The sequence below is a fragment of the Sceloporus occidentalis genome, unplaced genomic scaffold, assembly GCF_023333645.1.
Source record: "Sceloporus occidentalis isolate IW3139 unplaced genomic scaffold, rSceOcc1.0.p SCAF_5, whole genome shotgun sequence".
NCBI classification, from domain to species: domain Eukaryota; kingdom Metazoa; phylum Chordata; class Lepidosauria; order Squamata; family Phrynosomatidae; genus Sceloporus; species Sceloporus occidentalis.
This window is the reverse complement of record NW_028316985.1, coordinates 36,245,675-36,258,065: the sequence shown is the minus strand read 5'-3', so window position 1 is coordinate 36,258,065 and position 12,391 is coordinate 36,245,675. Positions and strand designations below refer to the sequence as shown.

General features: G+C 40.8%; 1 protein-coding gene across 5 annotated transcripts in view; it reads right to left on the bottom strand.

Annotated features, from left to right (window-relative positions):
- The window catches only part of LOC149311955 (voltage-dependent T-type calcium channel subunit alpha-1I-like), a 199,199-nt gene that overhangs the window by 99,655 nt on the left and 87,153 nt on the right, over window positions 1–12,391 (bottom strand). For all 5 annotated transcript variants that reach the window (XR_016281523.1, XR_016281524.1, XM_089528234.1 and 2 more), the window contains exon 8: window positions 7,576–7,982. Coding sequence is in view for 3 of the 5 variants with exons in the window: in XM_089528234.1 (XP_089384360.1) it covers window positions 7,576–7,982 (407 nt within the window). In the remaining 2 variants the exon portion in view is untranslated. The remainder of the gene's footprint in view (window positions 1–7,575; window positions 7,983–12,391) is intronic.

Genomic DNA, 12,391 nt, shown 5'->3' with positions numbered 1-12,391 from the left:
GTCCATTGCAGAAATCCAGTCTCGAGGTTACCAGGGCATGTACCACAGTTTCAAGGTCCCTCTGGGCCAGGTATGGGCGCAGCTGGCGAATAAGCCGAAGCTGATAGCAGGTGCTCTTGACCGTCGCATTCACCTGAGCAGTCAGGTGAAGGGACGAGTCAAGAAGCACCCCCAGACTGCGCATGGAGTCCTTCACAGAGAGCGTGACCCCGTTCAGGACAGGTGGAACCACCGTCATTCCTGGACCAGGGGAACCTATCACGAGTACCTCCGTTTTCTCTGGATTCAGCTTGAGTCGGTTTTCCCTCATCCAGCCCATTACTGACTCCAGACAGGCCACGAGAGGAGAGACGCCATCCTCAGTCACTGCATCAGTCGGAGACATAGAGAAGATTATTTGGGTGTCATCAGCGTACTGATAACCCCGCGCCCCATGTCTCCGGATGATCTCTCCCAGCGGTTTCATGTAAATGTTAAATAGCATGGGAGACAGAATGGCTCCTTGAGGGACCCCAGTTTTAAGGGCCCTCTCATCGGAGCACACGTCTCCCAGCTGCACCATCTGGGACCTCCCGGAGAGGTAGGACCGGAACCACTGGAGCGCAGTGCCCCCGATTCCCACCTCTGCCAGGCGCCCCAGAAGGATACCATGGTCTATGGTATCGAAAGCCGCTGAGATGTCCAAGAGCACCAACAGGGACACGCTTCCCCTGTCGATGCCCAGACGGAGATCATCGACCAAGGCGACCATGGCCGACTCAACCCCATAACCCGCCCGAAAGCCAGTTTGAAATGGGTCCAGATAATTAGTTCTGGCTTAATGAGAGTGTTACTCTAATTAGTCTTGGTCACATTCTTTTAAATTTTTTTAATACAGGCTGGTAACCAAAGCTTGAAAAATTGATGTTTTGGCTTACAACTCCCAGATTCCTCTGTGGTGATGCTGGTTGCTAGATTCTAGGAGTAGTAGTTTAAAAAGTAACATTTCCAAATTCTGGATGTGTCGGAGCTGAGACATACTACACTGAAGCTTATAAATAAGGGGTAGCTGGCAATGCAGAAAAATACAAAATCCACAAAACAGTGATACTTTTGTTTTGTTTTTTGTGGGTTTTTCGGGCTATGTGACCATGTTCTAGAAAATTTTCTTCCTGACGTTTCGCCAGCATCTGTGGCTGTCATCTTTCTCTGAAGATGCCAGCCACAGATGCTGGGGAAACGTCAGGAAGAAAATTTTCCAGAACATGGTCACATAGCCCGAGAAACCCACAAAAAACCATGGATGCCGGCCATGAAAGCCTTCGACTTCACAGTGATACTTTTATTGGTCAACCAAAATGCACAAAATCCTTCATAAAGGTTTTGAAGCTTCACAGGTGTCTTCATCAAGCAAAGATGTTAAAAATCATGCAGTAATGAAAAAAGATAGTGTTGAGTTGCAAGCCTACATTTTGTGTCAGATATTACCTCTGTTGTCAGTTAAGGTGATTTGGAAGGATCTCAATGCAGGCAGTGGCCACTCTCCTTCTTGGCCATATGGGGACTAAAGACAATGGGTAGCAACAGAGAAGTAATAAAATTTCACTTCTGTTAGCAACAGAAAAGCAACTTAAGGAGCACAGTGGTTAAATGTTGGTACTGCAGCCACAAAGTTGTGAGTTTGATTCCAGGGTTCCAAGGTTGACTCAGCCTTCCATCCTTTCGATGGCCCGATTTAGATCATCACGTGCTAGGGATTGGCCGAGGATGCACCATCCATACCTGCCTCACCCCTAGCACATGACGGGGGCATCAAAATGGTGATACCTTGTACACATGGGTGCTGCCATTTTGACGCAACGGACGCATAGTGTCCACACGTCCCATCGCACTTGCGACGTCACGAGTGCGCCATTTGCGCACTCGGGCATTGCAAGTGCAACACAAAAAGAATCCCTTTTTGCGGGTTCTTTTCCGCCGCCAGGAAGCCTCGCCGTTTGGAGACAGCAGCAGACTGCCCTTTTTGGGCAGTCTGTATCCCGCCATAGGTTGGTAAAATGAGTACCCAGCTTGTTGGGGACAACTGGCTTACAGATTGTAAACCACTTAGAGACTGCTGAGTTCACTATTAAGCAGTATAGAAATATAAATGATATTGCCAATGCTGTTCTGTTGCTAGCAGAGTTGAAATTTTATTACTTTGCCTGCACTGAGATCTTTCCAGACTATCTTAACTGAAAACAGAAGTTACGTCTGAGACAAAATGTAGGTCTCTAACTATAATATTGTCACTTTTCTACTCCTTTATGCTTTTGACTCTTTGCTGATGAAGAAGCCAGTGAAGTTTTAAAAGCTTGCATGAAGGATTGTGCATTTGGGTTGGTCAGTAAAGGTATCACTGTTTGTGGATTTTGTGGCTTATGGGAGGATAAGGACCAGGCCTTGCCAGGTACAGATATTTATGAATGACATCACTCATATTAGTAGATGCTATAAAACAACTGGATGGTAATACTATAAGTCTGGTTCATCTTCTGATAAAAACAAACTCTTACATGGGGGGAAAAGTATCGATTGCATAGCCCATTTTACAGGCAAAGAAAGAGATGCAGCCCAGCCCTCCCAGACCAGGGGGATATTTTTCTGTACTCTTGATATTCTAGATTAGTACTATTCAAAGTGGTGACTCCCAACTAGTCCTAAACAGTGAGGTATCAGTCTCTAGCAAGTTTCCACGAAAGAAAGAAATGGTCGTAACCTATGAGCACAATATGTCTCTAGCAAGCTTCCTTGAGCTAAACAACTCCTCCAAAATTTAAAGAGATGCTCACACAGTTGATGGCAACCCGCCAGTCCCCCACTCTCTTTTGGGTAACAATATAAGGCATCAAACACACATTTACTCTGATAAACTTGCCAAGAATTTGAAGAATGTTGTTACAAGATTGAGAGTTCACATAGAACATGGAGTAGGATCATAGACAAAACCAGTAACTTGATAAATGCATGTGTCATTGGACCAGAGTCTTTAGATTACAACTTCTAAAATCTCCCTGCCAGCATATCTATGCTAGCTGTGGGATGTTGCTGAGAGGTATATTTCCCCAAAATATGATGTTTCCAAGCTCTGCTCTATTACATTCCTTATAGGTACTGTATCGCAAGGCAAATAAAAAAATAAATAAAAGAAAAAGGGTACATATGCTTTCATGAAACACATTTTAGAGAAACACTTCAGATCAAATATTTTGAATGATGTGTTACTCAGAGTATGCTCTGCTCATTTCTTCTGAACAGCAGATTATAGTGTGCTGATTAAAATGTAAACCTTTACTGGCAGATATAGTTCACACAGGTCTGCTGAACTTTTATGCACTATTCACTGCTTTATGTGAAAGAGAATATATCTTACTCAGTCCAATTGCATGCTGTTATTGAAGATTCTTTGCTTCATGAATTGTAACTGCAAGCATAGAAATATAATTATTTTGCACAGTGATAATATATAACATTCATTAAAATAGCCAGATTATTAACTTTATACAGACACCCTACGTCAGGGCACAGCTACTTTGGGAATATATCATGCAGAGGAATACAGCTAATTTGCATGAATTAATTGCCTGTGATTAACATAAATTGCAAATTGTTTTCATGAACTTATTTGAGGCCAAACTGTAGATATTCACTGTGAACATGCTGAATCAGTCTTTGAAAGACATGGACTAGAAATTCTGAGAGATCAAAAGCAATGGATTAGGAAATTTGTTTCACTGGCTTCACAGTTTAGATTGTAAGGCTGTGGGCAGTGTTTGTTCTTTCTAATTCAATTATTATACTGAACCTAAAGCTGAGGCACTTTATAAATAAAAACAAATGCCAAAATAATACCTGTTATTACAATCCCTTAGTACATTGGCTGTCAATTTTTCAGAGTAATCCTAGCAACAAGGCCTGTAAATATTCTCTTAGAAAACAAAATGCCTGCTTGAAGCATCCAAAATTCTGCAGAAATTTCTGACCCTCACGTATTTGTGCCATGAAAGTAGCACCTACATTTCCCATTCCCAGTCTATACAGGACAATGTACTAAGCAGTCTACAGTAAAACAAACAAACAAAAAACCCACACCAAGTTGCTGGAAAATTGCATGTATTTTATCCCAAATCTAGCAGAAGTAACAGTTTCAGCTGTTGCCCTACTCTTTCTTCACCATTTTTCTTTTTATTGGCTATAAGCAGAGGCCTCATTCAGCCTCTACCACCTCCACCAGTGGCTCTTTCACAGCATACAATTACAGTCGGCCCTCCTTGTCCATGGACTCCTTATTCGCGGATTCAATCATCCATGGCTTGAAAATATTCAAAAAATATATACATAAATTCCAAATAGCAAACCTTGATTTTGCTATTTTATATAAGGGATACAATTTTCTACTCCATTCTATATAATGGGACTTGAGCATCCATGGATTTTGGAATCCACAGGGGGTCCTGGTCCAGCAGGGGCCCACTCTATCTCAGTTAACAAAGCCTCTGTCAGTGAAGCTCCTTTTTACAAATGGTTTTGATGCCTACCTAGCCTTTCCTCCTTGTCCTATGACTATCTATAAGTTTTTTGTTGTATTTTTAAAGCAATATTGACATTTTGACGGTGGTGAAGAAGGATGGGAGAAACACAGATTTTTGGTGTTACGTTGCAGTAGTACATCTGCAGAAAACAATCCAATAAACAAAGCTTGAGATGGGGAAGAGCGGGATTTCACTCCAGTCAATCCTATTGTAGCTGAATGTGCTTTCTACAACAGGCAAGGTAAACCACACCTGCCTTCAAAATCCTTTACTGATCATGTGTGAGCAGCAAAGCAAAGGCAAAATGGGTAAAAAGATAAGCCTGCCTTACCAGCTATCTCAGCATATTAAAAAGATCTGTAAGTTTGGTCACCAAGGTGAAAATCATGAGGAAAGTGAAGACTGGAAAAAGAAAAAGTCATCCCTGAGTGTCTTGGAAGAAGCCTTTGTGTGGTCCCTAGAAAGTTCAAAATGTTTTTGTTTATTTACTTGGTTGTTTCATTTCACATGAACATATTATATTACTTTTGAATACAAGTTTGCTTAATCAGGCTGCATTGCTCCTCTTTTTTGGAACCTATACTATTTTTCTATGGTGGTTCTGCTATACTGATTTTCAGTTTAAAAGGTCATGCACAGGTAAACTTATACTTTATTAAGACAGGTGAATCTGTATAATGTTATGATTTCACTTTAATTGCCTGAGTATCATGGGATTTGCAGTTTAGAGTTACAGTGATATCCAGAACCACATCTGTATTCTTCCCTACCCACCACAATCTTGGAACATACATCTTCTCCATAGTTAAAGTAGTTCCACCCCACTGTATCTGCCATGGCTGAATCCTACAGAATCTTGGAATTCATAATTTGTGAGACATTTACATTTCTATGCTAGAGAACTCTAGTCCACTTCCTTGAATTACAGCTCCAAAGCTCTCAAGAACAGAAACCTAAGTACTTCCCCAAATATAATTCCCAGAATTCTACAGAATGGAACTATGGCAGTTAGTGCGATAAACCTGCTATAAGTATGTAGTGTGAATACACTCTGAATCTGGTCTTAAGCAGTTAGTAGCCAATTAGAAGGCACATTTCTGGCCAATGAGAGGATGAAATGCTTCCTTGAGTTCTGCTCATACAGGGCTCATTTGATTCTTTCTTACCTCTGTTCTGGGGAGACTGTGTGTGTGCATCTCTTAATTAATTTGGAAAGACTGGCAAGGTGATAGATTGGATTTGAGCTGCTGGTGAAATGCCTTTGCTCTCCCCAGAGGGTGTGTTAAACTAAGCCAAATAGACCAAGGATTCTGTTAGCTAATGAAGGAGAAATGAGACAGAAAGAGGGGAAGATGGTGAGAAGTAGCAAAGATGAGAACAGACAGGGACCAATCAGTTGAATGTACTGTGCGAAGACTGCAGAAAGGAGCAGAAATAGAAGGAAGGAAAAGGTAGGGCAGAAACTGAAGGAAACATATAACGCGTATAATGCATGTGTGGAGTTGCAAAGACAGAGAGACGACAGGAATGTTACCTTATCTCATTCCTGATGATAACATTAGGTAACCTTTGTTTAGTCAATACAACACTTGTTGCCATGGTAGGCATACAAGTTACTTCCATCCAAAATCCACAATAGTGTAATATTAATATCTTGTTCACTGGAACCAATCAGTCACAAAATCATTTCCAGAACTGATATAGAACCAAGTGCTTGCTAGATTTTATGTTATATTTTAAAAGGATTTAACAGCCATTATTGCTTTTTTGTCCCAGCAGCCTTTGGTGAAGCTTGAAACCTATGTAGTACTGAATGACAACTAATTTAAGTCTGTACAATTCTTCCTGCGTTTCATTTTAGTTTGCTGTAAGTTGCAGACTTTGGGACTCTAATACAGTATCCTAGATCAACTATTACCCCTTATAAGTTTAACATCTAGCCTGATGAAGAGAATTCAAGAATTCTGCTTTGGAATTATGATATTTTGGTTTGGTCATTTGCTAAAAAAGGGCTGCTACAAATGTATTGTTTCTGTTGTTCATTGTTCTTGTTTTTGTTGTTCTTTTGTCATTTTTAACTCTTGTGTATTGTAATAGTGTAAGATATCTGAAGTCTTTTTTAGAAGAATATGTACTATGGATTGAAGTAATATTAATAACAATAACATTGTCCTACTGTGGCTTTCACAGTAGGACAATTTGCACCAGCAGATCTACTTGTGATTTGTATATATATACCATGTCCAGCTCATACCGCTTGAAGTGACCCCCCCATGTTATTTTCATAGGTGCCAAGACTCTGCTCTCCATCTATTTAGCACTATTGCTGCCATGAAACCTCCAATTAAATTTACTTCCCATATAATCATATGGGATAGGATGAGAAACTTTGTACAGACTTTGTGAACAAAAATAATCATAGAAGAGGAGAATGGTGATAGCCTTAAGGCAGGAGGAAGGATCTTGACATTCATCTGTAATTCCCATAAGTCCGAGAAAGCACAGTCAAAGATGAAAGATAATGGGACTCATAGTTCCATCATATATGAAGGATCAGAAGCTGTTTCCCCAACTCTGGAGAGGATACAGCAGACTTAAGGTCTCTTTTCACCTTCTTTGGCCTTCAACTCAAATATGATTGCTTTCCAGAAAGTGGTAGTTGACCGCATTACTTACCAGACCCAGGGAGTAACAAACTGAAAGGTAAACCAAATGTTATCTGGTTCATATTCATAGAGGTATCCTAATAGTCACAATATGTTGGTGAATGTTAAATAGTTATTTTAAGGGAGGGGAGGGAAGAGTGGGTTATTTATATAATGCACTGTTATAATTTTAAAGTGTAAGCCACTCCAATTGTTTTGTAACAGAGAAGCAAGATAGAAATAAAAGATGATGATGATGATGATGATGATGATGATTATTATTATTATCATCATGAATATCCACCCATTCTGAGTTGTAAAGTATGCCCTCAGGCTGCTCAATCAATTGGTTGACCTCAGTTCCATCCCATTCTAGTTACCTGTTCATGATGTTCAATACCCATGCTGATGGTGTTCACAAGGATGGCAATCATGATACCACGGTTGAAGTATTTGCTCTCTACAATTCCTCTCAGTTTGACCCTCACTTCTTGCCACATGTCACTGCAGAGTGTCAACTGGCCACCTTCTTCTCCTTCCTCTTCCTCTTTCTCCAGGTCTGCAGCTCCCTCGCTACCTTTCCTGCCATCTCCCTCCTCTTCTGTGGCTCCCCCTCCATCTTCCTGTTCCGAATCAGCACTTTCAAGAACCGAAAGCCTCCGGGCTGCTTCCCGCTGGGCCTTGTGACATCTTGGACAGTTGTTGGGGTCAGATGTCAAAGTCACAGCAATAGGCTGGCCAAGGCTTTGTGGCATGCGATCGACAGAGTTGTGTTTATGGCAGCGTCCTGTATAATACACATATAAAGATATCAAATTTAAGGGTTCATAGAATCATAGAATTGGAAGAGACCAGAAGGGTGTTCCAGTCCAACCTCCTGCCATGCACAAAGGCACCATCAAAGCATTCCAACAGATGGCCATTCAGCCGTGGTTTATGGTTAAGGGTTAATGGTTCACTTTTCAGAACAGTACAACAGTGTTCCTTCTCAGCATGTAATTAAGTCCAAGCAACTCCTAAACTAGGTTGCTAGCCATCTCAACAGTGAAGAAAATTAAGCACTGGAACTGTCTGCCAAGGGAAGTGTTAAGCTCATCATCACAGGGTCTTTAAACGAAGATTGCTTGTCTCCCAGAGACACGCTCTAGTTCAGCCACAATAGATTTCACTTGATTGTGTTCGGCTAGATAGCAGGAGTGGAATAATTCGACAGGCTGTAGGAATCATTAAACACGAGTCCATGGCTCATAATTTTTTGGAGGTCAAACAAAAGTAGGGGCAGTGGGGTTGCAGAATAGTTTTTTTTTTTAAGTCTTCTGTCTTTAAAATCTATTAAACCTTATTGATCACATAAAGCAGACTTCTGTAAGGAAGGCCCTTCCAAATGTGTTAGAAAACAATTCCCATTGGTGATGCAGGCTGAGGATAATAAGTAATACAGTAAAATATATCTGGAAGGTGCCAGGTTGTTGACCTCTGGCATAAAGAAAAAATTCTAAAATGCTTTTTAAAATAGCAGAGAAGATACTCTAGACATTATCTTTGCTTGTACTCATCAGAACTAATCTGGGTATTTTTCAACAAACTTTTTATGTAGTGTCCATATAAACATATACAGAACTGTTTTTTTCTCTGCTGGGTCTGCAGTTGCTGATAAAGACAGCAAGAGAAAAAGCAACAGGTTAGGACTGGGTTAGGTTAACAGTTTCATTGTCCTCTCTGCTGTTCCCTGTGGCAGAGACTGGTGAGAAGACATCACCTTATGCTCCTCTTTGGCATAAAAGGCTGTTTCACATATTTTATTTCAGACACAGACCTTAGATAGCTTATATATCTGAATATGCAGTGTCTGAGTACACTAAACACATATCAGTCATCAGACGCACTTATCAACCTGCAGGGGCTGACTGCAGCTTTCTGGCTGAGCAAACTCAGGTTGCTTGCTTCCTAATGTGTGAAACCACCCAAAGGACTCTTTCTTAAATGGAGCAGAACCTGGTAGCTTTGTCTGACTTTACAACCTGATGATAGTTCTTTAACTGTCATGATACATGTGCTGTTGCTAAAAGAAAAGTGATTTCAGAGGATGTAGCCCAGGTGTAGGATGCATGCTTTGCATGCAGAAAAGCCAACTACCTCAGAATCTACCTTAGCATTTAGCATGCATATTTTAAAAAGCATGCAAACAGCCTCCCCTGGAGATATGACAACTATCATAATAGGGGAAGGTAGAAAATGGGAGTTTGACTATATCCCTCCTATTGCAATACTAAATTAAATTTGCTCCTTTAAAGCTACTATTTGCATAGGAAATAGGCACCAATGGAGGATTTCCTTGCAATGAAAACAGCAGCTTCAGAAGAGGAATTTTCTTTAGGACTGCAGCAGGGGAGAAATGCATTACATTCCCCCTTCCACTCCTATGATTCCAATAGTTATCAATTTTTTAGTACAAGTTATCTGCATCTTTACAATTTGCATGTTATGTACATAGTTACAGTGCTATGATTCCACTCCAACTGCCATGACAATATCCTATAGAATCCAGGGCTTGGTTGTTTGTGGAGGCACTGGAGCACTCTGGCTGAGAATTCCAGATGCCTTATCCTCAACTGCAAATCCCAGGATTGCCATGATAGTTAAAGTGAAATATAGCACTATAACTGTGTAATGTGAATGCACCCTTAACTTCCTCCTCCTTAGCATTTCCAGAGGTCTAGGCCTTTTCTATCCCCAAAAGGTATTTCTTTCCTTCTCACAACTGTCCAAGCCTTCCCAGTCACTGTTTGCTGGGATTCTTGCTTTTTCTCTTGCTATTCCATATCCCTCAACAAGCTGTGATCTTTGAACTCAATGAACAGGTCTATCTATGTTCTACTTCTGAGTCCACATTCTTTGAATGCTCCTCCCCCCATTCTTCATGCCATTTTGATTATCTCTGTCCTGTTGTATGTCATAGTGGCTGACAGATCCTGGGAGATGCACTCCAAAACCAGTAACAGTGCCAAGCTTTGGTTGTTTCTTGCTTTTCCATTGAATTCAACCTCTCATCTTACAAAAACTGCATGTTCCAAGGTGGCATTCCCAAATACAAAACCTTTGCCACTCATGCAAACCCTTATGCAGAGGCAGAGATGGATAAAATCTTCATAAGAGACTCAGCCTGCAGGTACACACTATGTTTGTACATGCAGTTCTAGTACAAGAACAGTGACATTCAAGGCTACTTTTTAGTGCTTAACTTTCCATCAAGATGAATTCAACAAGAGCAGGGAGGGAGGGAGAAGAAAGGAAAAAAACAACCTTTTCTCCAAGGTCTGCAATCTCAGCCTTTTTAATGATAAGAGCATTTTTGCCATCTGTAGGTGATGATTTCTTTCAGCATGACTACTCTTCTTGTAATGTTCTGTCCTCATTCTAAAAGAAAACTCGCTCACTTTTGCTGTTATATGGTGGAATTAATTATGGTACTATGAGATACATAAAGGAGTGTCATCTAGATGACAGACTGAATATTTTGAATTTACAAATTGAGTCCACACCCCAGCAGATTTTAGGCCTGCTTTGTAATATATTCGTTGTGCTACCAGCTCTTCCCTAGGGATGGAAAGAATATTTGACAATACTTTTTTTTAGTGGTTAAAAAGTATTTCTCATGTATTGGGAAAATATGATGAAAAGAATCCTGAACTGACAAAAATCTTCATAGTTTGGGACTTATTTTGCACAAAATGCACGCATGGAGTTTTGTACAGAAAGCAGCATTTCCTGTGGTACAAGAAACAATATTTTAAAGATATTATTTCTGTGCAGAAATTACTATTTTCTGTATCAAAAAGTACACATTTTGCACAGAATAGTCCCCCAGCTACAGCATTTTCTGTGCAGGAAACAGCATTTTCTATTTTAAAAATATATTGTTTTCTGCATAGAAAATGCTGCTCATTTCACACAATACTATGTGTGAATTTTGAATAGAATCAGCCCCAAACTGTGAATAGTCTTTGAAAACTATCCAAAGGTGGAGGTGAAGAATGATTTCTCTGATTGGAGATGAAGGCCATTTATCTGCAACTCATCCCCATCTCAGGGCAAATGAATTCACCCATCACTATTCAGAATTCAAGACAAATTTCTTAGATAATGAAAGCTGTCTGTAACCCTGTAGGCTTCCCCAGAGTGGGGACCTGCAGTCTTCTGCCTTCATGCCCTTGGACCACATTTTGGTAGCCCATGAAAACCCCTGACAGTCTTCCAAAATTCCTAGAATCCCTCAAGAAAATGTTTGTAGGGTAATGTTCTAGATGTGTACTTTATTGCATAACTACCTTTGTTGTAGGGCTAAGTAGCCTCTCCCATCCTAAGCCCCCCCCCAATCCTGACTTACTCGGTATCAGCCACTGCAAGTAATGGGGGGGGGGGGTCTGTTCCCCTGTTGATCAAAATGCAGCAGATTGATGTTTCCAACCCCCTCCTGCCAACAATCTTTAGTGTGACAATACAAAGCCAAATCCTTGTGCAATTCTTCCTCATGCTGGAGAAAACTGGCAGGAGTGGAGTGGAAATGTCAGTCTGCTCCATCCCATTTGACAGGAGAACAGACCCCTGTCACTTATAGTGGCTGCTGCCTGCTAAGTCAGCACTGGGGGGCTTTTATGATCCCTATGTATTTCCTACATTATTGAATATTTAAGGATTCTGAATATGAAGCAGTTTAGAATGTATATGGAATTTATCGCACTGCCCTTTCCCATGCTTTCCTCACGAGCTAGGCATAGGATGAAAACTTTAACATGTGGATATTAACACACATCTCCGTGCCCAGGAAGGAGGCATCCCATATCCGATCATGGCATCCCATACCCGATCTTGACTTCTCCCACACCTTGCAAAGAATGGGAAAATCCTGTTCTTTCAAAAAGTGTGGGAGAAGTCCAGATCAGGTATAGGTTGCCATGATCGGGTATGGGATGCCTCCTACCTGGGGATGGAAGTGTACAATAAAATCTGCATATTAAAGTTTTAATCTCGCACCTAGCATGGGAAGAAAGGACAGGAAAGGGCAGTGCGATAAACTCCTAACTCAAGGTTATGCATTTGTAACTGCAGTCATGAATTCCAGCCATAATCTTTTCATTCAGATTCTCAAATCTGTTTCATTTCCAATGGCCCTATATCCAAGGAAACCATTCTTTG